The sequence below is a fragment of the Cervus canadensis genome, chromosome X (genome assembly GCF_019320065.1).
Source record: "Cervus canadensis isolate Bull #8, Minnesota chromosome X, ASM1932006v1, whole genome shotgun sequence".
NCBI lineage: Eukaryota > Metazoa > Chordata > Mammalia > Artiodactyla > Cervidae > Cervus > Cervus canadensis.
In genome coordinates this window covers 49,764,505-49,792,404 of record NC_057419.1, presented here as the reverse complement: position 1 = coordinate 49,792,404, position 27,900 = coordinate 49,764,505, and the positions used below count along the sequence as shown (strand labels likewise).

General features: G+C 48.7%; 2 protein-coding genes across 3 annotated transcripts; both read right to left on the bottom strand.

Moving 5' to 3' along the window:
* Positions 1 to 42: 42 nt before the first annotated feature.
* Positions 43 to 21,651, bottom strand: UBA1 (ubiquitin like modifier activating enzyme 1). Of its 2 annotated transcripts, none has more exons than XM_043458707.1 (26): positions 21,500 to 21,651; positions 13,741 to 13,857; positions 13,553 to 13,611; positions 13,283 to 13,451; positions 13,060 to 13,194; positions 12,014 to 12,120; positions 11,662 to 11,752; positions 11,422 to 11,554; positions 10,832 to 10,929; positions 10,575 to 10,721; positions 10,267 to 10,443; positions 10,036 to 10,140; positions 9,868 to 9,948; positions 9,356 to 9,511; positions 7,556 to 7,721; positions 7,196 to 7,392; positions 5,208 to 5,272; positions 4,767 to 4,962; positions 3,967 to 4,041; positions 3,658 to 3,847; positions 2,411 to 2,499; positions 2,030 to 2,122; positions 1,710 to 1,901; positions 696 to 797; positions 498 to 598; positions 43 to 377 (listed from the first exon to the last, which is right to left on the bottom strand). In XM_043458707.1, exons 2-26 carry the CDS (start codon positions 13,855 to 13,857, stop codon positions 242 to 244), a joined length of 3,177 nt encoding a protein of 1,058 aa, XP_043314642.1. In that variant the 5' UTR covers positions 21,500 to 21,651; the 3' UTR covers positions 43 to 241. The 2 variants fall into 2 exon arrangements, with proteins under 2 accessions (XP_043314642.1, XP_043314641.1); XM_043458706.1 differs by lacking the exon at positions 21,500 to 21,651 and adding an exon at positions 18,252 to 18,465.
* Positions 21,652 to 26,332: 4,681 nt separating this feature from the next.
* On the bottom strand, positions 26,333 to 27,862 carry LOC122434963 (dynein light chain 1, cytoplasmic-like). Its single transcript, XM_043458782.1, has one exon. It carries the CDS (start codon positions 26,806 to 26,808, stop codon positions 26,542 to 26,544), a length of 267 nt encoding a protein of 88 aa, XP_043314717.1. The 5' UTR covers positions 26,809 to 27,862; the 3' UTR covers positions 26,333 to 26,541.
* Positions 27,863 to 27,900: the final 38 nt, after the last annotated feature.

Here is a 27,900-nt window from a genome sequence, read left to right as displayed (position 1 = left end):
AGGAAGTCCCTTCTTTCCCTGGAACCAGCAGGGTATGCCACATCTGGGTTAACAATTCTTTATTAGGAGTCAGGTTCCAAACAAGGTAGAAAGCAGCGGCAAGAGGAGTTCAGGTAGGGGGATGAGGAGGGGAACACCAAGCCTGGCTAGCTGGGCCACTGCCAGAGGTCAAATGGGAGACCTTGGATGGAAGGGATCTGGAGAAGGGGTGCTGGGGTCAGTCTACAGGAGAGGACACGGATCAGCGGATGGTGTATCGTACATAGGGGACCTCAACATCCTCGCCGCTCTCATCGTTACAGCACAATTCAAGCACCAATGCTCGCACGTGGCGACCAAGCTTTCGTTTCGACACACGGCTTACAATCTCGGTCATCCTGGGGACGAGGGAGCAGAGGGTCAGGGAGGCAAAAGGTAAGTGAGGAGGGGCAGGTAGCTGGGGGCAGTGAGCAGCAGTGGGACAGCTGCAAGTTGAGGCTCCCCACCACCCAACTCACGGCTGATCCAATCGTTCCTTGAGCTTGGCGGCTGGCATGAAAAAAGAGTAGAGCATTGACACGCCCTGGGACAGCATAGTGATCTCCAACTTATGTTCCGTCTGGAAGAGGGGGAGGACAGCAGTGTCACAGACAGGACAAGTCAGTCACCTGCACACTCCACCCCCAGGTGGGGTGAAGGTCAGAAAGGGCTCTCACCTTGAAGTAGTCGAGGAACTGTTTGAGGGTCATCTCCTCACCGTTAGGCTGCAAACCCTGTACCTCAAAGCGATCCCACAACGTCCACTCTTGGTTATAGTACTGTGGGGAAAGTAGCAGTCTATGGGATGGGGGCCACCAGGGCACCAAACCCCACCAGTCTCCCCCTCACTCATGCAGACATGCTAAGTCAGACTACAAGCCTCTTTTGTCCAAAATGTTCTTGTGGCTTTTGTCTGGCCTTGAGTAAGCAATGAAACTTTTATAATGGAGACAAGGCCTTACATCATGGAATCCTATTCTCTTCTGCTCATTTCCTATCACCTCATCCTCTCCCACATTTTGCTCTAATGACTTCTTCCTCAAACAGGCCAGGCACACTCCTACCTCAGTACCCTTGCACACACTGGTCCCTCTCTCTGGAATGCCTTTCTGGCAAGGTCTGGCCTGTCTTTCTCACCTCCTCCAAGTCTGGACTCACATGTCATCTTCTCCTTAAGGCCATTCCTGACTATACCACATTTAAAATCCTAAATCCATCCCCTTTCCCCCTGGTATTCCCAAGTTCTCCTTATCTTGTTCTTTTTTGGAGGTTCCAAAATCGTTTACTGTATTACTCTATTTCAGGAATATAACCTTAGCACCTGTAAGAGTACCTAGCACACAGTAGGTGCTCAATAAATATTTGAGTGCATAAATGAATGAAGCAAGCAAAAGCACTGAGCATAGTAAGCACTCAATAAATGTTGGGTGCTACTATTGTGCACTTATTAATCATAATCTAATATTCAAATATCTTTTCTGAGGGCTTCCACAGTCAGAATCAGACACCTACTTAACACATAGAAGGTACTTAAAAAAAAACATGGTAAGTGAATAAATGAACAAGGGTGTACACGAAGAGGTATACATTGACAGAAACCCTCTCCTGGTGACAGGCTATGAAGCAAACTAGAGTCAGCTCTACAGACAAACATCCCACCCACAAACCTACTTCCTAATGTAGACCCTCACCTGGTGACGAGGTGCCGCTAGGGGCTCGGAGAAGCCAAAAAAGGGCAGGGCCAAGTTAAGGAAACCATTCTTGTAGGAGTCAAGCTGTCGGTGCCCCTGTACCACCTTGTACAGCTCTAAACACACAAGGCCAACCACGGCTGCTGTGGTTGTGGCAATGGCTGGGATGATCTTTCCTGCAATCAGCTTGCTCTGTGAGGCAGCAAAGGATCAAGGACGGTGGAAGTTAAGAGTAGAAGAGGCTGAATCTAAAGAAGGGATGAAATGTGGGCAAATCCAACCCGGGAGGGGGTGGAACGTTGGGTCTGGGTTTGCCTCACCTTGTGCCGGTCTGCAGGGGGAATGTCATAGTTCTCTGCCCGGAGGTTGGATGCGGCCACGATGAAATCCATATGGAAGTTGGTGTCATCATCCTTTTACGAGTGAGAGGTTAAGGGAGGAGGGCGGGGAGACAATAGGAGAGAATCAGAGGAAGAGGATTCCTGGCCTCAGGGGCCACAGGTATCCACTGCAATTACCTGCTGGGCTCTCAGATCACAAAGGCATGGCTGGGAACACCTATTCCTTCAGGGCTGCGTAGCAGGCCCATGATCCAATCCCACAAAGGCCTAGGGCTGCCTCCCGATCCCCAGAAGCCTGTTCTGTCCAGCCCACCTATGCTTAGCCCATCCCCACTGCCTGCTGGGGCCCCCACCCAGCACCTTCTCAAAGTCAATAGGGTACATCTTGAACCCAGGGAGCTTTTCGGGACTGGGCAGCGTAGCCTTGAGCTCTTCCAGACGGCTGTCATCTGCAGGGAGAGAGGGACACCGTCAACACTTTAGATCGAAGGCCAGGGTCTGAGATAGAAACAAGTGGGGCAAAAGGTGTTTAGGGAGACAAAGGATTTGAAAAGGAAAGACATCCTGGGAGAGACAAGGGACAATGACAAGAAACAGTGCAGGACAACAGAGTACAAACCTGAAGAAGAATGGGTCGGGAGGGGTGCAGTGTGGAATATCAAGAGAGGTAAGAGAGGTATCTCTAGAAACTAAGGAACTAAAACAAAGACATTAGGAGAAAGTGGGGATGGACAGATAAGGATGGGAGAGCTATAATCTCAGGGAGAATGATGCAGAGAGGTGGGGAGACATGGAGGATACAGGGGAAAAGGGCAGGGGAAGATATACAGAGAGGAAGTCGGGAGAAGTATGCAGATGTGCTAAGATGGGAGGACAGAAGATACAAAAAAGTAGAGAATAGGGGCATATATAGAGGGTGAGATAGGTGAGAAGACTGTATACACCCTATATATACTCTACATATAGTGTCTGCGTGTATACACACACACACAAAATGTTTATACACATTTTACATGTACCTTGTGTATGTTTTATATATACTTTATACATATACAAATACATGTGCATGTATATGAGGAAAAAGATGAAGGAAATATGGGTGAAATGCAGAAGTAGAAAAAATATACAGAGAGGAACATGAGGGGTAGATATTTGGGATGAAGATGGGAGACATGGGAGAAAATAAAAACAGCCACATTCATTCATCGTGTATGGCTGCTTTTGGGCTTCAACTGCAGAGATCATTAGCTGCAGACACTATATGGCCTAAGAGAGTCAACTGTTTGGCCCTTCACCCGATAGCATGAGCTGGGGGAGAGAGATGGGGAACTGGGGTGGAAATATGAAGAAGGGGATAAGGAAAACTATGTGGAGGGTAACATCACGGTGAAGACACATGGAGGAACATGGGGGTGAGAAGATGGGGGCAGATACCAAAGGAGCAAGACCACTGGTGGAAATCACACCCTCCAGATAAACAGATCAAGAAGGAAGTCTCAGGACAGGGTTGCACAGCAGTGCGAGGGGCAGAGAACCGGTGAGGAGGCTGCACTGGGCAGAGGACCAGTGGGGCAGTAACTCCTGGCAGAAGGGCCAAACATCCTCACCCACAGAGGCATTGGCGCTCTGCAGCTCCTGGTCAGAGACATGGATCTTGACTCCAGACTTGGGGGTGAACTCAGGGACCTGCACAGACTGTAGGAGCGTGGCCACAGCAGCTCGGTCCTGAGAGCCTGTCAGCCCGTAGGTCTGGGCGAACAGGTTGGCAGCAGCTATCACGTAGTCCAGATGGAGGGGCTGGGAGAAGGCAGGGCCCGGAAGGGTGAGCACGTCTGCCCTCACCTGGGGAGCCTCGGCCTCCTTCCCTCCCACCCCCTCTCCACCTGACCCTAGGAGACCCCAAGGAGGAGACTTACGTTGCTGACATCAAAGGTGAGTGGGTGTGGACAGCGTTTGGGCCCAGACCAGAACGGAGCTCCTGAGCTTGTGAGCTAAAGAAAGTGGAGAGATTTTTGAGGAGCAGGATCTAAAACTGGAGGCCTCTCCAGCAATCCTACCTTCTCACCTGGGCCTTGGGTGTGCCCTATTCACTAGCCCTGGCTGGGCATGCATGGCAGGGGATGGAGTCAATCATGTACAACCCAGACTATAAGGGTCCTGTGAATGGAAGTTCTGATGCCAGGGTGAACTAGGGGCAGTGCCAGTGAGTTCTCCTGGCACTCACTCTGTGCAAGACACAGCCACTTAACAAACTCTTATGAACTGCCAGGTACTGTACTGAGTTGATATTAACAAATACCAAGAAATCCTCACAAGAACTCTCATGAGGTAATTATTACCACCTCTACTGACAAGGAAACTGAAGTACAGAGAGAAGCTACATGACTTGCCCAAGTGCAAATGGTGCTGGGAGTTGAACCCCCACTGATTTCCTGAGCTCTTAACTCCAAGATTTCTCCTCTATGATCGCTACAGTCCTAGGAGGTGGATGAGTCAGCCCACCCCACAGGTAAGGGAAACAAAAATGAAAGTGTCTTGCTGGAAGGAAAGGGGATGGCAAAAATAGGTCAAGTTTAATCATTTTTCTGAGACTCCCCACACCTTGGGGCATGTGCCACAGCTGGACTAATCCCCAGGAGGAGCCAGAGAACTCACAGCAGGCTCCCGTTATGGAAAAAACGCATTCTGCCAAGTGGACCTGGCAAGTGGGCATTACCTGATCAGGAGGGAAGTTGTGTAGCAGCTGCCGGATGTTGTTAGAATACTGCGTGTGCCAGTGGTGGCAGGCCCAGGTCACACAATCAGCCCAGGTCTGTGGCCGCTGCAGCACAAGACTGCGCTGCACAGCCTCCAGCACTTCCAGGGGTTGGGTGCCTGCCAGTCGCAAGGTCCGCTCCACAAACTTGGGGTCTCTATCAGGAATTTGGGGGGGGTCAAAGGGGCAGGATTACACAGCAGCCTCAGGAGTGGGCTCCAGGGCAACCTCACTTTCTCCAGAGAAAGCAAATCCTGACCCCCAATGGAATGAGGCCCAAGCCTCATTCACAGATTCATTTGAGAAGTGTGCCTGTGCTGGGTGTCTCAGCAGTGAGGAAAGCAGCCAGGATGCCTTGACTGGCGGGCAGGGGGTGGGCTAAGGGGGCATTTGGTTACTTACGTGAGGTATTGGTTGACATTTTCAGCCGGCTGCTTGAAGAGGCCTTCAAACTCATCTCTAGCCCACTACAGACAGAACAAACAGATTACAGGGGGCAATGGTGGACAAAACGGACTTCTGGAAGTGTTAGAAACACCATCAGTGAACAAATCAATGGGAAGAATATAGCTGCTCTGGGAGAAGGTAAGCCCCCCAAACTTCCCCACTCCTCAACCCCCTAATACCTCAATTGAAAAACCAATGAACTTGACCTGGACAGTGGTTACACTTATGAATGTGTGAAAAAAAAATTAAGATCTGTATACCTTACTTGAAATATGTCATGCCTCAGTAAAAAAAAAAAAAGTTATGTATATTTTAAAATTTAAAAATAAAAGAAAAAAGAAAATTCAGACCAAACCCAAAAACAATTTCTATACAGGCCCTGAAGATTCGGCAGCAAACTAGACAGAGGCTCTGCCCTCTGAGGCGGTTTGGAGGACACAGATGTGAGATCTAGGTTCAAATCCAGCTGTTACATAGTATCTAACTTTGTGACTTCAGGAATACACAGTAACACCTAACTCTGTGCTGGTCTTTCCCAAATAGGTACTGTAACAGTCCTAAGTACCTCAGGGGTTGCAAGTATGTATACATTTACAGCTTATTTAAAATGGCACCAGATACATAGTGAATGCTAAGTGCATTACAGCAACCCTGTAAGGTATACACCACTGCCAACTCCATTTCATGAGACAGAGAAGCCAAGTCCAAGGTCACTCAAGGCCTAGTGACACTGTGGCAGGTGCACAAATATAAACACACCCAGTGTGGAACTGGAGAGGTGAAAGGGAAAGTGATGGAGGAAACTTTTTTTTTCTCTCCCTATTTTGTTCCCATACCCCATACTTCAAGTAAACATTCTGAATGGTCTGCTTTCAAAGACTGCAGTAAAAATCATCTGATAGCACAATGATTATCCTCAGGTTCTAATTTGAGACCTAGGTGCTGGATAACCTAGATATTGTTCATTTTGTAAAAACCTCCAGGCAGATAATACGTGCACTGCTGTGTATTATACATGTATATGCATCATACCAACAAAATCATCCTGGAAAACCGGCTGTTAAACCCATCTGGAGCAACAGCAGGGGACACATGAATATGGACTGAGTGTTAGAGACAAATAAGTAACCAGGAGAGACAGTAAGAATTATCACTGATGTTGTTCAACATGAAGGTGGTATTTTGGCTAGATGCAGCAGTTCTCACCTGGGAGTGATTCTGTCCCCAGGGGACACCTAGCAATGTCTGAAGACATTTTTAGTTGTCACAAACAGAAGGGGCTGCCATTGGCATCTAGTGGAAAGAAGCCAGGAATTGTGCTAAACATCCTATGGTGCTTAGGATGCCCCCATGACAAAGAAATATTGGGCCCCAACTGTCACCAGTGCTGAGGCTGAGACCCTGTTGTTGTGTGGGAATATAGCCTCCCTTTGAAGAAGTATAGGGAGTGAAGCACTATGATGTCCACAGTACACATGAATCTAAGAAAATGTGGCAAAACATTAACAAATGTTAAATTTAAGAGTATTTGAGTGTTCCTCGTACTATTCTTTGTATTTTGTCTAAATGTTGAAAATTTTCCCAAAAGAGAGAAATAAATGGATCATTCTAGCAATATAGGCTGCAAAATATACAGTCCATGGAATTCTCCAGGCCAGAATACTGGAGTGGGTACCCTACCCCTTCTTCAGCGGATATTCTTGACCCAGGAATCGAACCAGGGTCTCCTGCATTGCAGGTGAATTCTTTACCAACTGATCTATCAGGGAAGCCCTAAATGTTGAATATTTTCCCAAGAAAGAGAGAGAAAGAAATGGATCATTCTAGCAATCTAGGCTACAAGATGGGAAGTAAAAGAGAAAGATTTAGAGAAAAAGCAGAGGGGCCGGTAGCCATGAGGCCAGGGTGCCTGCTCCCTGCTCTCTCCCACCAATGCTGATCACCTGCAGGGTATGCTCGATGGCATTGGGGAAGTTCTTCAGTGTGCAGATGGGGATGGACTTTTCAGGCGGGTCCTGGCTGGAGCTGTAAGATTCTGTTAGGAAGGGGATCACCACCTGCACGTTGCCCTTGGTGCCCAGTGTGCCCGACTCCAGCAGTGGCTTACGGTAGTACACGCAGCGGCGGTCCATGTACATGCCTGGGGGTGGGGTCACAACATAACATGAGTGGCAAGATGGAACATTAGGAGGCAGGAAGACAAACACCTCCAAAATACACACACACACACACACACACATGCACACGCATACACGTAACTTGGCAACTTGGCCCCTGACCTCCTCACCCGCCTCCAAACTCACGGGCATCCACATTATCCAGGGCATTGGTTACACCATCCAGGTTTTGGAAGAAATCATCGTCATAGATGCGCTCAGTGTCAGGACCTACACGGTTCTGGTGGCTTGTCACTCGGATATGAGGATTCATCTGGCGCACAGCTGCAGCAGCTGTGTCAGACTTTAATTTCTAGAGGGGGTGAGAGTGGGAATGGGGGAACAAAACTCAATTATTCATGTGTGCAGCAAGAGAACCTCTACAGAGCTGTCCTCCTGAAGGCTGACATATTTAATGCTGCGAAGAACTAGGCCCTGAGTTCAGGAAGCTCCCTGGTTTGGCAGGAAACAGTTCATGACAGTACCACAGGGCTAGGGCAGGCACAGATATACCAGGGGTTTGGTGGAAAGGGAAGCAGTGGACAGGCATAGCCGTCTGTCCTTCTGCCTACCCAACATCCATTGTTCTTTCAGGTAATGGCACCTAGGCTGGGGAACATTCCCCCTAAACAAAACAATCTTAGCATACAGACAAGAAGTTCGAGTCAGGCCATATCCTTCCTCTGCTGAAAAGCCTCCCTTGCTTCTACCTCCACTGAAGGTAAGATGACTTGGTCCCCATTTCCTCCAGTTTATCTCCTACTCCCCTCCCACCTCAGGATCTTGGCCTGAGTGGTCGAGGAACTCTACTCCCTCACACCCTCCAAGTTGGCAGAGATGAGCCCTTCCTCAACCACATATCAAAACTGCAAACTGATCTTCCCGGTCTGCCCACTTCCCTCATCTTGCTGTTGCTCTTTCCTCTGCACAGCACTTACCAAGAACGCTGAGTATAAACTTCATTATTGTACTGTGATTATTCTTTACTCTCTGTCCCCACCCCACCAAATCTTTGTTTCCTTGGTATACTGCAAGTACCTACAACAGCACCTCCCTGGATAACTACTTGGTGAATAAATGAATGAACAAAAGGGGAGTCAATCCTGGCCAGGCAATGACCCTATTCCCCACAGAAGGCTGACGAGCTAGATTCCCGTATAGCCTAGCTTCTATCTGTGCAGAGAACAGTGAACCTAGCACAAGTGCTCTCCTAGGAAAGAGGTCTCCTGGCTAGATTGGGCCTTGGCTGCAGTCTGGAAACCTGGATTTCAAGAGTTCTTGCCATTCCCCACCTGGTAAAGGCTGTTCACTGTGCCTAGGCTGCTTATGCTCCCCTATGGTTTAGGCCAAACTCCTGCTCTCCTTCTAGGAGTCTGGAATTTGGGGATGTTCCCAGAAGAGGGTGCCTACATGACCAGCCCACAGGAAAACCCTTGGCTACTGGGTCTCTTATAAGCTTCGCTGATTGGCAACATTTCACATGTGCTGTGGCAACTCGACACTAGGGGAATTACACATGTCCTGTGCAACTCCACTGGGAGAGTGTCTTGGAAACTTGTGCCTGGTCTCCCCCAGACTTCACCCCATGAGCCAACTTCTCTTTACTGATTTTGTTAAGCATTCTTTCACTGGAAGAAATCATAGCCATGAGTATGATTATATGCTGAGTCCTGTGAATCCCCTTAGTGAATCACTGAACTTGGGACCCCCAACACACTGTCCCAACCAGCATTCATACGAGGTCAAGGAAAAAGGAAACAGGAGATGAAAAACAGTGGCTTCAATGGAAGGGTACTCAGTGTTCCTTGAACGAGTGACAGAAACTGAGGGTAAGCTGAAGGAAAGAAAAAGGCAGTAAGTAATGCCCCCTTTCCAGGAAGAATGGGAACAAAAGACAAGAGGAAAACAAGATGACAAAGTATCACCTCCACCCCCCACCACACTCACAGTGACATCCCAGGGCCGGAAGAGAAACTGTCTGTTCAAATTTGACTTCTCAATGGTGTCCATGTCTGTGACGACAATTTCGCCATCTTCTGCACAGCCCAGCCCAATCATGGCAAAGTTCTTGAGCAGTTCACAGCCAATGGCCCCTGCACCCACCTAGAAGACAACCAAGAAGAGACAGAGTGTCTGGGTCAGGGCGATGCAGGTCAGTGTGAAGTCACTTATCACTCTGTATTCTCACTACCCAGAAGACAGCAAGAGAGGGGTGTCTAGTGCCACATCCTTAAGTGCCAGGGCTGTGAAAATAACCTAGTCATCTGAGAGTGGAGGCAGAGATGGGGGAAACAGAAGGACATACCAGGCTTTCCCAAGATAAAAAAAAAAAATGGCAAGAGTCATGTGATACAGATACGAGAACCAAAAGACACTCCCTCAGGTAGCAAGAGACCCCATAACAGGTAGCCAGAAGCCAGGGGATATGAAGGAAGCAGGTGTCCCAGCAGATCACTCACCAGGAAGTACTTCTGCTTGCCCAACCTCTCCTGCAGGTCTGAGCCAAATACAGCCACCTGCCCATCATAACGGTTCTGGCGCTGAGGAATGCAAAGGGACAAAGGTCAGAGAGCAGCCTCACCAGAAATGCCCCCTATGTCACCTGCCCCAGGGCTCTACTCACATACCGGGAGGCACTTGTCCTCTGTGAGGGCTTCTTTGTCCTCAGGGAGACACTCAAGGGCATCAAAGTACAGCCACTGCATGATGGGCATAAACTTCCCAGAGCAAGCCTGGAGAATGGGCAGAAGAGGGGAAGTAGTCAGTGTTTACCTGGGGCCTCATGCAGATGGGACAAGTGATAGAGGCAGGGAGGCACCTGGCCTACCCCAACCCTGCCTTCTTCCACCTATGCTGACCTTCATGACCTCCTGGGCAGCAAGGCCACCAATGAAGGCATTTATGGGAGCCAGGTCCCCAGCAGCCACATATGCTAGCTTCCGGATGAGGTCCTCATCCAGGCTGTCCTGCTGCACTGCAGGCAGGGATCGAGTGTTCACAGCCTGGGCTATGGTCACCAGCTCTGCTGCATCCTCCTAGTGGGGCCAAAGGAACCAAGAGCATGCCTGTTAGGTCACTGTGTGGGGGGCGAGAGGTGTAGGCAGAGGGGCAGAGTGAGCCTGCAGTGCCAAGGTCATCTGCCTTGGCTTGGCTCCCCCACACCCACCTCATTGTGGGGCCGAGGGGACCGGCCATGCTGAGCACAGAATTGGTGCAGGGCCTGGAAGCCAATGTGTAGCTGGGCAGGGCGGGAATACTTGGCGAAGTCTGTCATCACAAAGTCAGGCTCTGCTAGGGAGGCTGGCAAGGATTTCTGTGGGAAGCGGGGCATCAGAATCAGAAGAGAAGAATTAAGAATCATGAGATGCCCAGCCCCAGCCCCAGGCCCCACATCCCCCACATCCCACTGCCCCTCACACTCACAAAGCTGATCTTCTTGGGTACTTTGACCTGGCTGACGATGCCTCCACGGATGTAGTCAGAGAAGTTGGAGGTGTCACAGATGCTAAAGGTGTAAGGACCTAGGGCAGACAGGGAAACTGTCAGGACACCCACTCTCCCTAAAAACTACAACCACCTACGAGATGAGGGAAAATCCATTCCTGACCCAGCTTGGACATCAGGAGTAATCTCCTCTCCATCCTGGGTTCTACTCGAAATTCAGAAACCATCTCCCCTCTACCCCAGATCCAGCGCCCATGGGACCCATCTCTAACCCCATGTCTACAATGGAAGACGTTCTCTGCTCCCTGTCTGAATCAGCTCAGACACAAGTGGATCCTCTGATCTTTGTTCAAACACCAGAGACCTCACCTCCCCTCAGTGCAGACATCAGGGGCCTTTTCTATGAACAACTCAAACACAAGACAGCACTTCTCCCCCACACCCTGCTGGGTAGACCTTAGGAGACTCTATCTGTGGTTCATCTCAGACACCCAGGATGTGTCTCCCCTCATGCAGAGCCCAGGGAAACACCTCCTATCTCCCCTGGTTCCCCCCTGGCCCTAGCTCACCCAGGACTTTGATTTCCATGGGCTGACTTCCATTGAGTTCAATCATGCCCTGTACTTCCGAAAAGGAGACGAAGTCGCCACTCTCAAAGCCATGTCGGGCCTCATCCAGACAAGTAACCACACCGGGGTTGTCCTGGTTGAAGGAGGAGTACCTCAAAGGCAGGCCCAGGGTACTGGGAGCAGACAGGAAGGCCTGTGACCACCCATCCGCCTGCCAGGACCCAAGACTGGCCTCCTCACCTTGGTGACCATAGAAACCATAGCACTGAGCGGCTGCTCCCCATTGGAATCAGTGAGGATCATTTCCTCTCCAAAATCACAGAAGAGCTGCCTGTAAAGGGAGGCAATAGGGCTGATGCTTGAGTTCCATGCGCACTGAAACTGCATGTGTCCTTCAAGATGCAGTGAGTATTTGCTGAGCAAATTCAGCCCATCACTGCTGGGAATCAGACTGCGCTCATGCTACATGGGGCAAGGTAAACACATAGCATCCAAAACCCAAGGGCCTAAGGGGGGTTGAGGGCAGTCAGAGCTTGGGGGTCTTTTCTTGGGCAAGGCAGGGGTCAGGATGGAAAAGGGCAGGGGCACTCACCCGAACAGGCCCCGGGTGTCTGCCACCACCAGCTTGATGCCACGGCTGTGACAGAACTCACCTACCCGCAGCTGGTCCTCCAGGGGGCTGTTAGTGAGGACCACCACCTGTGGAGAGATGGAAGCTCAGGCGAGGGCCCAGCACCAGGGTGAAGGGTAAAGGGAGCGATCATGGAGGAAGGCTGGTAGGAGGGCTCATGGGGTCCTTAAGGCTTTGCTGGTTCAGCTCTCTATCACAAACAGAAAGTATCTACCATGTATCAGATTCAGCCCAAGCAAAACTCAATGAAAGAAAATGTGAATCCCTAGACTATGGCAGGCAAGGTAAAGAGGCAACTGGGAGGACAGAGTCTGGATAACAGCTGACTCCTTCATTTGCCAACACCCACTGCTGCCTATTTACAGCCCTGCCATGCCCTGGGAGACACAGAAGTAAAACTTTGTCCTCAGCCAAAGTCTGAGCTCACTCCTACCACACCCACTTGTTCCCAATTCTTAAAACACCTGCTCAGCCATGATCCTTGGGTCTCTACTCTCTGCCTGAATGCCTACCCATTCCCATGGCTACAGCAGGGTTCAGCAGCAGTGTCCTGGCTCGCAGGGACACCCTGGGGCAGAATTTCAGCTCCCACAACTCCTCTTTGTAGCCCAGAGTTTTTATTTAACCAACAACCAGCTGCTAGTCTATAGCCCTCACAAAACCTTTATCAAGTCAGCATTACTACCATTCCCATGTCTGCAGACAGACAAAGGCAGGAACAGGAGACTCCATGACCGGCCCAAGGTTATGCAAGTACAGTGAGAGACTCGTTCCAAGGCAGTTTGGCTCCAGTCTGTGCACATAACCACTATGCCTTCCCATCTGCTGGCTCACATATTCCTCCTAAAGAGGCAGGCCCAGGGTCTAAAGCCTGCTCACATTCCCTCGCTGCAGCCTTAGCGTGAAACCTGGCACACAGGCTAGTCCATTAAGTGTTTATAAAATGAATAAACCAGAGCTGGGCTCTGAGAGAACTGGGCAGGAGGCCGGGTGATGGCCCATGGTACCTGGAAGTCACTGAGAAAGTCCTCCACAAGGGGCCCAGTATAGGCGCTGACAGGTACGTAGCTGTTGAGCTCAGCAAGGCGGGGCTGGGAGACCTCAGCTCGGTTTTTTCCTATGTCTTCTTCCCGCAGGTAGAACTGCAAAGGGCAATGTAGGAACAAGTGAACTGGCTGTGTAGCCCAGAGGGCTGGGGCCTTGACAAAAAAGGGGGATAGGAAGAGGAACCTGGGAGGAGAGGTCGGCCCACTGGGCAGTGCCCTGGTCATGCAGGGTGACAGCCTTGACCCCACCGAGGATGATGTTCTTGGCAATCTCCACGCCCAGGCCCCGAAGGCCTGATACCAGTACACTGGAGGTCTGAAGCCGCTTCATTGCCTCATGGCCCAACACATACCTGCCAGGTTAGAGGGTGTCACAGGTCAGGGTCACGCCCTCCTGACCCTATCCACTCAAGAGCCCCCTCCCGCCTCACAGTCCAACTTCGGCCCCACTCACAGCTGCCGGGAGTAAAGGCCTTCATCTATGTCCGCGTCACTGCCATTTTTCGCCATTCCCTAGAAATGGAGGGGAAGACTAGGCTCAGGGAGATGTGCAGGAGGAGGGACGGGACAGACAGGATAGGGATACAGAAGACATTCCCACCCACCACCCCGCCTGCCAGTCTCTAGGAAGAACACACTCACGTTAGTTGGCACCGAGGGCACTTCAGACAATACGGAGTGGGCAGAGGAACAGTTAGAACCCGGCTTTGGATCAGGCCCGGACACGCGACGTTTCTTGGACAGCGGCGAGCTGGACATCTGGAGAGCATAAAAGAAATCAGAAGTGAGCCTGGGGCATGGGGGTGTTCCTGCTGGATAGTGATGACTGGAGGGGAGAAGGGAAGATGTAAGGGCTAATATCCCCATTTTACAGAAGAGGAGACAGGTACAGAGAGGTGAGGTGACTTGCCCAGGGTCACATAGCTGTCAGAGCTAAGATGTGAACCCAGGTGGTCTGGCTTGCAATCCATGCTGCTGACCACCAGGCCATTCACTTTTCTCCCCAGCCCAGCATAATGAGGGAGAGACTCCAATCCTGTGGGGGGGTAAGGAGTGACAAGAATGTACTTGTGGGGGAGTCAGAGGAAGGATGTAGTTTCAGGTCAGACCTTGCCACTCCTCAACAGATATCACTTAACCCTTATGGGCTTGGTTCCCTTGCCTGGAAAACACAGGTGAGAATACCACTTACCTACCCCATGGAGTTGTTGAAGTGATGAGATATAACACAGACCAGAGAGCCTGACATGGAGCAGGGAGGGAGGCAATAGCAAGGAGCCATTCTCCTCCCCCTTAATCCCAACGACAGGGGTCAGGGAAGGAAACATGACTTGGACATCCAAGGGGATTCACAGAAAAGAGTTTCAAAAAGTCCAACCCCCTCCCCACCACCTCCAGCTCCAGGAGGGGAAAACACCCAGAGCCAATAAAAGAAGTTGCAGAGAGAGAGAGAGGAGATACAAAGATGCAGAGATAGAGAGGAAATACACAATTCCCAAGCCTTGTCCCTGTGTGGAGTCCTTTAAACATGTCAACAATGATAAATGAATATTTATTAGGAGTCCTCCCTGTGCCAGATATCAAACTAAGCACTTTATGAGCTATGCCTCACTTTGTCCTCAGGGCACTTCTGTGGGGTTTGGACTACTATCAGTAAGACTGTCCCCCGACTCACATTGGAAGAAAAAAATCCACTCAGGGACTTTGGAGACTTGACTGAGGTTCCCACAAAGAGAGTGGCCAAGCTGGAATCATACTAGGATCTGCTGACCCTGGAAACCTAGGCTGCCTCCCAACCTTATGTTGCTTCATGCACTCAATGGTCCTGACCCTGCAAGGCAGGGCTGAGTGTCCTTGCCAGACAAATGGAAAAACCTGAGCTCATGAGGACTAGGTCCCAGAGACAGAATAATGCAGCCTGCGAAAGTGAGATCTTGGAGCGAGGGGGTGACTAGACCCAGAGACTGGAGATGACAGGACTCTGAATCATTTCCCCTCACCCCAAGTGCACCTCTAAGCCTCTGTTCTCCTACCCTGAGCCTTTTCTGACACCCAATCACACCAAGTATCCCCACTGTACCTAAGAGGCCACCTTGGCACTTGTCACATGCTAGCGCTAAGCAAGATGACACGAACACCCTAACATCTACTAGGAGCTTACTGCCCATCAATCTCTGGGTAAGGGGCTTTGTCTAGTTCTAACAATGTTCACAAACCAAATAACCTTATACCTATGCCACAAATAAGAAAACAAGGGCTCAGAAAACTCCAGTCACTTGCCCAGCGTCATGCAGCTGGTGCTAGACTGTTTGCCAAATGCCTCCTGGGGGAACAGAGTCAGGACCCATCTTGGGGCACAGCCCACAGAGCTGACAGATGAGAGGTGAGGGAGGGGTACCCAGGAGGCAGGAGGCTGGCTACAGTCCAAGGCACCCCGCTGAACTGCTGGGAATGCCAAAAACCAACCTAGGTAGAAGAAGCTTGTTGAGTTAGTTGGGAGACCAAGGCAAATTCCATTTTCCATGACTGACTTCCTAAGACAGAGTAGGGAGATCATTTCCTTTGAGCCCCATTTTTTCTTCTGCAAAGCAGGGACAAATGGAAATACCCTCAAGGAGCTGCTAGGGAGGTTAAAAAAAATCAAAGTCTGTGGTCAGAACTCAGCGACTTAAGCTCCTCCCCAGACACCTCCAGAGAGGCCTCCATTACTTAGTTATCTCCTTGCCTTGCCACTGATTTGGTTGTTGAGCACACACCATCTCCCTGCACCTGAAATTAGAAATGGTCCAGGGCCAGAGAGATCTCTGCTATCTAGACTTGGACATCTGGATCCCTAGTGCTGGCAGTGAGGGTCTAAGCAGGTTTCAGCAGATGGTCTGAGAGCTGCAGAGATTGGGAACAGGCCAGTCTCAGGGCAAGCAGAAAGGGGTCTGGGGCAGAAACCCCACAGCAGATCTAAAGATCCTCCACCCCAAGTATAAAATCAATACCTTTTCTCTCTCAACACATACTCAGGCCCCAATTAGGACACATATACTACCAAATGTTCAGCAAATTGAACCAGGACTCAGAGAGCTTCAGAGCTTGTCTGAGATTTCCAAACTGCTGATTTTGAAGCCTGAGCATTCTCTACCACCCAAACCAGAGACGGTTTGAGGTAGGAGCCCTGGAGCAGGCTTGAGAGCAGGCAGCCACCGGGTCAAGTCATCAGCACGGGGAGAAGGCAGGGCACAGGATGCTGGGGCCTGTCAAGCCTCCTAAGAGGGATTAACTGAGAAATCCCTAGGAATATAAAAGAGAAGCATCAGGAAGTGGTTGCCTGAGCCTCTGGAGGGTCAGAGGGAGACAGGAAAGGGGATGTTAGAAATCCAGGGCGGGGGGTGGTGGTGTGGTGGACAGCCAGGGTGTGACTGGGCAAGGTTGTTAAGACTCAAATCCGGGTCTTTGGAAAAGGAGCTTTCAGGAAAGGGTGGGGAAATTGCACTGGAGGCCCCAGTGGCTACGCAAGGAATGGATGGGGGATTCTGGGGCGCAAGTAGGTTTCAGGAAGATGATGGGGTCTGGGGGCAGGGGTGCTCTCCATCAAGAGGATGCTGGGGCCCTGGGGGTCTACACTGGTGGCAGAGCAAAATCTTTGACCAAAACTAACAGGGACTTGCAGGGGAAAAGGTGTCTCTGACCTTGATGTCAGAGATCCAGGAGGGTGGATGCTGAGGCCCAGGGTGGGGTTGTGGAGGGATTTCTAATGGAGCACAAAGGCCTCGTGTTGATCTCTGATTGGTACATGCTAGGTACTGCAACTGCTCTGAGGAGTGGAAAGGGGAGGCTGAGCCCAGACAGTTCTGGCCCTAAAGATTTCAGTAAGCAGGGTTTCTCTGATCAATTATGTGGAAGCCCATGGTGGCTCTGAGCGTCGGTGCTGAGGAGAGGTTTTCTACTCTGATGGAGAACAACTGGACCTGTTGTGGGAAGAGACAACTGACCATGATGTTGGGGTCCTACAAAGCTGAAACCCTGAATGAAGATGCTGGGATCCTGGAAGGCTCTGAGGGCAGATTCTGAGGCCTGATGTAACGTTAAGTGATCTGTAAGAGAAGCTAGAACCCTGGTTGGCTTTTGAAGGCAGAGGTTAAGTGAAGGGTGGGATTTGAGAGGCAAGTCTCCGATGCAAGGGGCTAGGAGCCATTAGGGTCTGCAACGACAGAGGCTGGCAGAGAGATCTCTAATGGAGGATTATGTGTCCAAGCAATTCCTCCCTGGTGTCTGGTCCCCTGGGAAGCTCTGAGGGAAGATACTGGGGGTTAGGAGTGTCTGATGGGGGAGATGTTGAGGCCTGCAAAGGATAGTCTCTAAAGAGAATACTGGGACCACAAGAAAAAAAGCAGCATTCTCTTAAAGGAAGTCTTTAAGGACAGATTCTAGGAATGAAAGCAATCTCTAAAGGTGAATGCTGAAGTGGACCTCTGAATAGAAATGCTGGCCCAGAAAGGTTTCGGAGGGAAGATGCTAGAGCCAAGGTGGGTTGGGAGACCTCTGGGGTGTGGAGGAGTGATCTCTGACATGGAGGCCAAGCACAAATAGCCTTTTACAGGGTCTAGACTCCTTGAAAGCTCTTACGGCAGACTGTGTGTGTGCGTGCGTGTGCATGTGCGTGTGGAAGGTGGTTCTGAAGGAAAATGCTAGAGAAGGTTAAATGAAACCAAATGGACCCTCCCTGAGGTTTGGCCCCTCATGGAAGCTGCGAGGACAAATTCTGAGGAACGAAGGGTGAATGAAGAAAGATTCTGGGGGTAGGTCTTTAATGACATACACTGGTAGGAGGCTTTGACCAGGAATGTCGATTCCGTTTGTCTCCACTGCTGACCGAGGGAAGTTCCAATCTGCCATGCAAGACGCAGGACAGGGCCAAGTCCCTGATTAGGAATGCTCTAATAGCAGATTCTGGAGGTCTGAGCCTAAGGTCAGATTTTGGAGCCCAAGGGACTGGGCTGGTCCCAGATGGGGAATATCGGCCCCGCCCAAAATGTACCCCCACTTCTCTTCAACGATCCCTCCGTCCGAGTCATCACCACCCGCCCTGACATTAGCTTGGCCCAACACCATCCAATCCCGAAACCCCTGCCCCGGCCAAGGCGCTGAGAAAGGTTGGTTACCAATGCCGGTTCCCCGGGTCGCGCCGCCGCCAACTCCTCTAGGAGCCGAAGCCAAGCCCGGCCACCACCCTCCTCCTCCTTCTCCTCCTCCTCCCCGCCGCCTGGGCCGCCTAGAATCACCGCCGCCGACTTCTCCTCCCCGGGTCGTAGTGGTTCTGCTCGTTCCTGCACCTCCTTCACCTCCGCTGCCGCCGACACAAGATGGCGGCCGCGGAGACCGAGGCCGGAACAAAACCTTGGGCCCCACCCCCCAGAAACCCGGATGTAGGCAGGCCGCGCCCATTAATGAATCATGTATGATGGTCCCCGTTTGTAACTCATTCGAAGGGGAATAGCACCATCTGGGGGTTACTCTGGCAGTAACTAGGCAAACAGGTAAAACGACATAGAGGGCACGCCCGTGAAACGTGAATAATGAATACATTGTTACAGCCAGGCTACCATGGAAACCCAGAAAGGCCACCAAAGACACACTTCCTGATGGTGAATTATGCATGAGGCCGGGTGGCTGGCTGACTAACACCCCGCAACCAGAAAGCCAATGTTAAAACATGGAAGCCACACCCCAATGCTCATGAATAATGAATAATCTTGCTGCAGCCTGGAAGCCAAGGAGATTGAGGCCACATCTCATGAATAATGCATAAGGTGGGCAAGGACAAAAGACACAGGGCCGCCCATTGCTGCATCTAATACCTTGTAAACAGGGAAATAGGGCTAACACAAGAAAACACTCTCACCTGGCTCATGAATAATGAATAGTGGTACTGCAGCAGCCCAACCAGGAAACTCAGAGAGGTCAAGAAAGGTCCCACCCAGTTACTCATGAATTATGCATGAGGCTGGATGGACAGAAATACTCCAGACAGCCCTGCCCAGCAAGTAAGGATTATGGTATTCCAGCCAAGGCAACATGGTCACCACTTCCTGTTCATGAATAATGAAAGATGCTGCAGAGCCGCAGGGGAAACCCAGGGGGGAAGTGGAGCTGCCTCCTCCCCACCGTTACTAACTGCACGTGAACCAGAGCTGCTTTGGTCCACCCAAATCCAGGTTTACTACCTGCGTTTGGCAGTTGCCTCAGTTTCTACAACCGCAGAATGGGGGTAGTAGTAGAACCCACCTACATCATACAGGCAAAATGTGTCACTATGAAAACCAGAGAGTATAAACTATGAAATGAGCTCAGAGCACTGCTGACACAGAGCACTGTTACATTTTTAAAGTATTATATATTAATGTAAAGGTAACATGTAAATATAATATTTTGTATTGATATAAAATTAGTTATGGGTGAGGGTATACCCAGACACCAGAGAAACCCCCAACTTGGGGCATTATCTAAAAAATAATGCCTTGAAACACCCTTCCAGATTTACACTGTAAAACAGAGAACTAAGGCCACCAATGTTTGTTAAATAGGTAGCACAGACTACCAGGTCACCTGAGATACAACTGTATACCAAAGCCCCAGGCACACGATAAACACCCACTACATTTCTATATAATAATAATAGATCACATTAACCAATCGCCTGCTATATGGTGGTTCCTTTGGTGAGTCCTTTCCATGTGTTGTGCCACTTGTGTCAGGAATGCAGAGCAGGGAATCAGTTACTTCTTGTCCTTCAGGTCTCAGGTCAAAGGAGACCTCCTGAGTTCTCAAATCCTCACAAAAATCACTTCCACCCATCGATGACTAGCTTTGTGACCTGGGACCAGACACTTCTCTGGGCCACTGTTTCCCCACCCATAAAATGAAAACAATAGTAACCTACCTTGTGATGAAGTTTAAATGAATAACCATGTAGAAAGGGCTCACTCAGAACAGTGCCTGGCCAGCTGGTGCTATATTATATGACTAACAGTAGTAGAAGTACCAGTGAATTGGGTGGGTGGGAGAGAGACATTATGGTATTTAAGACTACAGACTCTGGAACTAGACTAACTGGATTTGAATCCTGGCTCAGCCACTCACTAAATGTGAGTAACCTTAGGCAAATTACTTAGCCTCCTGGTATCCCAGTTTCCTCATCTATAAAGTGGGACGATAACAACCTACCTCCCAGGGTTGCTGTGGGGATTAAATGGTCTAATCAAGCTGCTAAATGAGTGCAAACTAACCTGATCACCATTATGCTCAGACTCATTTTTTCAAGTTCACAGATCTGCCAAAGATCACACAGCTGGCAAGGATCGATGTGACTTGAATCTAGAGTCTTTGTTGATAATCTGGGATTATCGGGCAGCAAAGAATGAACAATGCGCGAGGCCTCATCCCTTCAGGAGACGCAAAACTTAAATCCTGAAACCTCTAAGGAAAAGCTAACAGCGGATCGTGCCGATGAAGCCCTAAAAGCTACGCCCCTCATGAATTATGCACAATACCCCTAGACAAGCCACAGAAAACTCGGGTCGCTACTCACCTTTTCACGCTTTATCAGTGTGATCTAAATTTGCCCGGCAGACAGCAAGGCGCCCCTTTCAGCACGCCCCTTAAGCACAATGAACCGCCCCCTTGTGAATAATTCACAAGCTGATACTTTCAACGAACCAGGTGCGAAAAGGGCCAAAATGGTCTTCCTCAACAGCCTATCTCCTCAAGCATAGCGAATAAAGCCATGGTAAAGGAAAGCCGGTGACACTCTGTCCCCTCAGAAAGAGCCTAGCACGCTAGGCTCCAGCGTCCCTTCTACAGCCTGGGCTGGGGGCTCCTCTTCCTAAAACAACATGTGGGCCCCAATGTGTCCGGTCTCTCAGCCTTTAATACCCAAGCGCGGTGAGACATCATAATAGAAGCTGAGGTCACAAAGGCCATTAGATACCTCCACATGCCACGTCGGTCCCGCCTGTTCCCACCGTCACCAGGACCCTTCCTGAATCAAGCCCTCCCCAAATTCCACCTCGAGTTCAGGAACCTCAAACTTTGCCTCTCCCCTTGGGAATCACACCGAATCCTACCCCATGGACAAGAGTATTCACACACGAATCCTAAGGGTCGCCCCAAACATCCCCCTAAACCCAGTCTCTAAGGGGTATAAACCCTGCCTCCGAGGGACGCTCGGAAAACAGACTTCAAAGTCCCACCCCAGAGTCCCTAACGCCACTTGCGTCCCCTCAAAAACGGCCACCTCTAAATGTCGCACAGGGCTCAGAGCTCCCAAATATGCCCCTTTGAGGATCCCCGAAATTGAGCCCCCTCCTTCGAATGTTCTTCAGGGGACTGGGGGGACCGTGATCCAGCTCACCCCCTGTGCCGGGCGGAAGCCTCGCCTTCCTGCTGGAGATGAGCCGAAGCCACGGGGCAACGGAAGAGCAAATCACCTCAGTCGTAGAAGAGCCAGAGTTTGCGCGGAGCTCGGAAGCGCGGGGCCTTGGAGGGCCCCCGGTTTGGGACGTACCACAGATGCTAAGCTAGAGGGGAGCCCTCCCCTGCTCCTGCGCTCTTGGAGCCGGTGTCAGACCCAGACACCCCTATGAGTTGTGGTACTTCCCGAACGCGCGAGGCATGCTGGGGGTCGTAGTCCAATTGGGCCGGTGCCTGGTGCACGTGGTGGGCAGGAGCGCCCAGAGTACTGGAAAATGTGAACCTGGGCTGTGGAATTCTGGGAGCTGTACTCTGGGGGGTGGGGTGGGTAGGAAAAGGGATCAGAACATGGGAGTAACTCCAGATGGAAAGGCACATTCATCCTACAGATGGAAAAACTGAGGCTCAGGTGACCAAAGGAGTTCATTCATTTGACATTTATAGAGCTCAAGTTGTGGGCCAGGTGCTAGGGATCTTCCTTGCCCTCAGGGAGCTGACAGGCTAGAGAGACAGCCCATAAATGTAACAATTATATCTAATAAATGTGTCAATATTTGTAAATGTTACATAGTTTACATAACATGATAACTAGTATCAATATGTAAATAATTTACATCTGTAGGGAATTCCCTGGCAGTTAGGACTCTGTACTCTCACTGCTCAAGGCTCAGGTCAATCACTGGTAGGTCAACTAGGATCCCACAAGGGAGCAGTGCTGCCAAAAAAAACACACAACAAACTACATATATAACAAATATATCAGATACATTGTGTATAGTCTATATTCATATGTGAATATACAATTAAATAGATATGTAAATATGTGTTGTGTATATGTGATTACTGCTACGGAGAAAAATAGGGCAAGGTAAGGGGACATCAGGCTTCCCAGGTGTCGCTAGGGGTTAAGAACCCGCCTGCCAGTGCAGGTAGACATAAGAGACGCAGGTTTGATCCCTGGGTCTAGAAGATCCCCTGGAGTAGGAAATGGCAACCCACTCCAGTATTCTTGCCTGGAGAATTCCATGGGCAGAGGAGCCTGGTGGGCTACAGTCCATGGGTCCTCAAAGAACCTGACACGGCTTAAGTGACTTAGCATGCATAAGGGGAAATCTGTGGGGGAAGGCTGCATTTTTATAGTCTGGTTATAGAAGGCCCTCCTGAGAAGGTGTTGCTCCAGCCAAGATATTTAACACAAAATGCCTTTATCACCTTATCCCAAATTCTGTATCACATATCCTGTCCTCAAATCCTCCAAATTTGCTCATCTGATAAAGATCTATTGAGTGCCTACTAAGTGCAGGGGTCCGGGAACACAGCAAAGAGACTCAGTTCAGTTCAGTTCAGTCACACAGTCATGTCTGATTCTTTGTGACCCCATGGACTACAGCATGCCAGCCTTCCCTGTCCTTCTCCATCTCCCAGGGCTTTTCAAATTCATATTCATTGAGTTGGTGGTGCCATCCAACCATCTTGTCCTCTGTCATCCCCTTCTCCTTCTGCCTTCAATCTTTCCCAGCATCAAGGTCTTTTCCAGTGAGTCAGTTTTTCGCATCAGGTGGCCAAAGTATTGGAGCTTCAGCTTTAGCATCAGTCCTTCCAATGAATATTCAGGACTGATTTCCTTTAGGATTGACTGGTTTGCTCTCCTACTCCCCTTGCAATGGTCAAGAGAACTCTTCCATCACATCTTTTCCTTCTGATTTATCATTTGCCTCTCTCTGAGAGATCTTCCCTGATACCCTATGTAGAGTAGTCAAGGAATAATTCTCTGAGGAGGTGGCCTGTGAAAAGTGAGGAAGCAAACCATGTATATTTAACATGGGGGGAAGCATCAGATAGAGGGAATGTCAGGTGCAAAGCATTGAGGTTGGAAGTTCTTGAAGTGTGTGTAGCTGGTGAGGAGTGAGGAAGGGAGAGCACTGGGAGATGAGATCCAAGGCCATGTCAAGCAAAGCCTTGTAAGTCAGGCTGTGTGTTTAGTTAGGTTTTTATTCTAAGTCCTGTGGGGAGCCATAAAAGGATTCCATGTAGGGAAGTCACATTATATAAATTATATTTTAGAATAAACAATCTGGCTGCTCTGTGTGGAAGGAGAAAAAACTGTTGGGGGTGTGGGCAGAGAGAGGAAGCAGAAAAGCCAGCAGGAAAGCTACTGCTAGAGTCCAGGAAGAGATGAGAGAGTGTCAGGCCAAGGGGGTTGTGGGTGTGGGGAATCGGTTTTTCAATTGATTTTGAAGGTAAAGACACCAGGGTTTGCTGAGAAATCAGATACAGGGCATGAAAACTAGAGAGGAGCCCTGGCTGACCCCTGGGTTTTTAGCCTTAGCTGCTGGAAGGATGGTGTTGTCCTTAACTGTCAGGGGAAATACTACATTAGGAGCAGGCATGGGGCAAAATCAGGAGTTGGTTTTCAAATGTGTTATATTTTCTGAATAACCAACAAATCATAGAAGAAATAAAAAAAGAAATCAAAATATGCATAGAAATGAATGAAAATGAAAACGCAACAACCCAAAACCTATGGGACACTGTAAAAGCAGTGCTAAGGGGAAGGTTCATGGCATTACAGGCTTACCTCAAGAAACTGTGGAAAATTCTTAAAGAACGGGAATACCAGACCACCTTACCTGCTTCCTGAGAAATCGGTATGCAGGTCAAGAAGCAACAGTTAGAACTGGACATGGGACAATGGACTGGTTTAAAATTGGGAAAGTAGTACGACAGGGCTGTATATTGTCACCCTGTTTATTTAACTTATATGCAGGGTACATCATGCGAAGTGCCGGCCTGGGTGAAGCACAAGCTGGAATCAAGATCACCAGGAGAAATATCAATAACCTTAGATATGCAGATGACACCACCCTCATGGCAGAAAATGAAGAAGAACTAATGAGCCTCTTGATGAAAGTGAAAGAGGAAAGTGAAAAAGCTGGCTTAAAACTCAACACTCAAAAAATAAAGATCATGGCATCCAGTCCCATCACCTCATGGCAAACAGATGGAGAAACAGTGACAAATTTTATTTTCTTGGGCACCAAAATCACTACAGACGGTGACTGCAGTCATGAAATTAAAAGACACTTGCTCCTTGGGAGAAAAGCTGTGAGAAACCTAGACAGCATATTAAAAAATAGAGACATTATTTTATGGACAAAGGTCCATATAGTCAAAGCTATGGTTTTTCCAGTAGTCACGTATGGATGTGAGAGTTGGGCCATAGAGTAAGCTGAGCGCTGAGGAACTGATGCTTTTGAACTGTGGTGTTGTAGAAGACTCTTGAGCATCCCTTGGACTCCAAGGAGATTAAGCCAGTCAATCCTAAAGGAAATCAGTCCTGAATATTCATTGGAAGGACTGATGCTGAAGCGGAAACTCCAATATTTTGGCCACCTGAGGTGAAGAAATGACTCGTTGGAAAAGACCCTGATGCTGGGAAAGTTTGAAGGCGGGAGAAGGGGCCGACAGAGGATGAGATGGTTGGATAGCATCACCGACTGGATGGACATGAATTTGAGCAAGCTCCGGGAGTTGGTGACGGACAGGGAAGCCTGGTGTGCTGCAGTCCGTGGAGTCGCCGAGTTGGACAGCACTGAGCGACTGAACTGGATGTTCACTTTTTCCCCTTCATTAAGATGGTATCTGTCAAGTTTCTCTGCTGTAGAGATACTATTTTCCACCTTGAAACTTTGGATCTATGTAAATATCCTGTCTACGTCAAAGTATAACCACTGGCTTTAGCACCCAGAGGTCTAATCACATTAGCCAAACATCATTACTGTACCAATTATTAGTTGACATTCTACTGTAAAGGAGATATTTCTCTTCTCCCTGTATTTATCTTTACTTTCTGTAAGTATGGATTTATGGATTCTTGAACTGTATCAAATGCTATTTCTGTGGTTGTTGTTTACTTTTAGTCTGTTTATGTAGTGATATATATATATATATATATATGTGTATATATATATATATATATATATATATATATTCTCTATTGTTGACCCAATTTTGCATTCCTGAGATAAAGTATTTGATTAAAACATATTTGCTAAATATACTATTGGATTCATTTAGCTAAGATTTTATTAAGGATTTTTACATCTACAGGTATAAGTGGCTTGAAATGTTTTTTTGTATTATCTCATCTGTTTTGGGGATCAAGATGACACCAGTCTCATAAAATAGCTTTCGTTCTTTTCTCTTATATCTAGAACAACTTTGTATGAGATAGCGATTAACTGCTCCTTGGGAGTTTGGTAGATTGCACCTATAAAAAACCATCTGGGTTCTTTTTTGTCCAGGGGAGGGAAGATTTCAACTACCATTTCAACTTCTTTACTACTTTGCTCTATTCAAGTAATCTGTTTCTTCATGGAACAGTTTTTGGCATTTTATATCCCTCTATGAATGTATTTTCAGATACACTTTCTCTATTGCATCTGTAGTGAATTCCCCACTCTGGTTTGTATTTTGTATTTGGTTTGTTTGCTTCTGGTTTGTATTTTGTATTTGGTTTGTTTGCTTCTTTTTTGTTTGTTTTGTTTGCTTCTTTCTTAATTGATCAGTCTTGCCAGAGAGAGGTCTGCTTTTCCTCTTAATTTTTGTTTCAAAGATTCCACTCTTGATTTTATTAACCTGTTGTTTCCCTCCCTACTTCATCTATTTCTGCTCTTCTATTATTTCCTTTCCTGTTGCTGAGGTTTGATCTGGGGGTCTTTTTCCAACTTCTTGTATAATTTATATGACAAAATGCCCAGATTTTAATTATTTAAGAAAATAAACACAAATGTAAGCTGTTTTACTAATTGCTTTATAACCACAAACTAGTACAGAGAATGCCCTGTACAAACCACAATAAAAGTTCAAAGATGGAGGTGTTCCCTTAGGCAAGGCTGAAGACTTCAGTCTCTGGTATTTGGAATTTAGGCTGCAGTCCTTGTTTTTGGATGGACCACTGGATGTGTGGCACAGTCCATGCTTTTAACCAGATTTGAACAGGAGAATGGCCACTTGGCCCAGGTAGAAGTAGATGAAGTGTTTGGTTTCATGCGTCACATAACTACCAAAGTTCCTCCTCACAATGCAGTGCCAGGTGGGGTTGTACTTGTCAAACTCCTTCTTGATATGGGCCACAGTGTCCTTCTCTATATTATACTTCTCCAATGGCTGAGTAGCACACTCCACCAAGTCCTGCTGTATCTCCTCTGACATATCTGCATTCTTGATTACAGCCTTTTGGTCACACATGGTTACCAAGGAGCAGGGGCTGGCCGACTGCAACGGTCTCCTGCAGGAGGGGCTGGCGAAGCTCACACCCGTGTACAGAAATGGTCGCTACTGAAGCCGTGGCGCATCTCCCAGATTTTAATTATACAGCTTATTGAATGTATACATAGTTATCCACCCATGTGACCAGCACCCCAGTCAAAATACAGAACATTTCATTTTTCTAGAAAGCTGCTTTGCAACCCTTTCCAGTAAATCCAGAAAATCTCTATCACCACAAATATGCTGATTGAGAACTTGATATAAACAGAACAGTAAACAATGTACTTCTTTAATGTCTTTATTCACTCAACGTTTGTAGTTCATTTGTGTTGATTTTTGTATCAGTGATTTTGTTAATTTTTATTGCCAGATTGTATTCTATGAATATACCAGTTTATCCATTTTCCTCTTGCTGGATGTTTGAGTTGTTCCCATTTTGTGGTTATTCTGAACACAGCTGCTGTGAATACATGTAACAAGTCCTTCTGTTGACATGTTTACATTTATTTGGAATAAACATCTAAGAATGGAATTTCTTGTTCACAGGGTAACCTTATGTGTACCTTAGTATGAAACAGCCATATTTCCAGAGCAGCTGTACCACTGACTATTGCCAGCCATGTATGAGGCTTCCTCAACATGGGATTCCTGGGAGTTACACTCTGGGGAAATGCAACAGGGAAGGGAACATGGGGGTGTCTCCAGATTGAAAGCCACCCTTTCAGGTGGCCTCTTTCTGTTCCTATTTCCTCTTCCTTTCCCACTGGGTCAACACCATCCCCCCCTGCCTCCCAGATCAGCACCATCCCACTTCTAGGGGGCCCCATGTTGCTCACCTGTCCCTGCCACTGGTGCAGGGTGATGTCTCAATGCAGACTATTAAGTGGGGGAGGGGCTTTGAGTCAATTGCTCTTCCTACACCACCTCCCTTCCTGTCTCGCAAGCTTGTATGTTTTGGGGAGGGGCGGTTCCTGGCCCTGTTGCACAGCCCAGCCCCCTAAAGCCCAGCTTTGTGTTCTGCTGCACTCAGACCTGTGCTGAGAGCACACACATGTATTTGTGAATCACAGG

Excerpts from the sequence above, each read along its gene's own strand:
- UBA1 (XM_043458707.1), bottom strand. The coding sequence starts at position 13,857 with ATGTCCAGCTCGCCGCTGTCCAAGAAACGTCGCGTGTCCGGGCCTGAT. Across the intron at positions 13,612-13,740 it reads TGCCCTCGGTGCCAACTAAC|GGAATGGCGAAAAATGGCAG; the intron begins GTGAGTGTGTTC and ends CTCCATTTCTAG. Across the intron at positions 10,722-10,831 it reads TACCCAAGAAGATCAGCTTT|AAATCCTTGCCAGCCTCCCT; the intron begins GTGAGTGTGAGG and ends CGCTTCCCACAG.
- LOC122434963 (XM_043458782.1), bottom strand. The coding sequence starts at position 26,808 with ATGTGTGACCAAAAGGCTGTAATCAAGAATGCAGATATGTCAGAGGAG.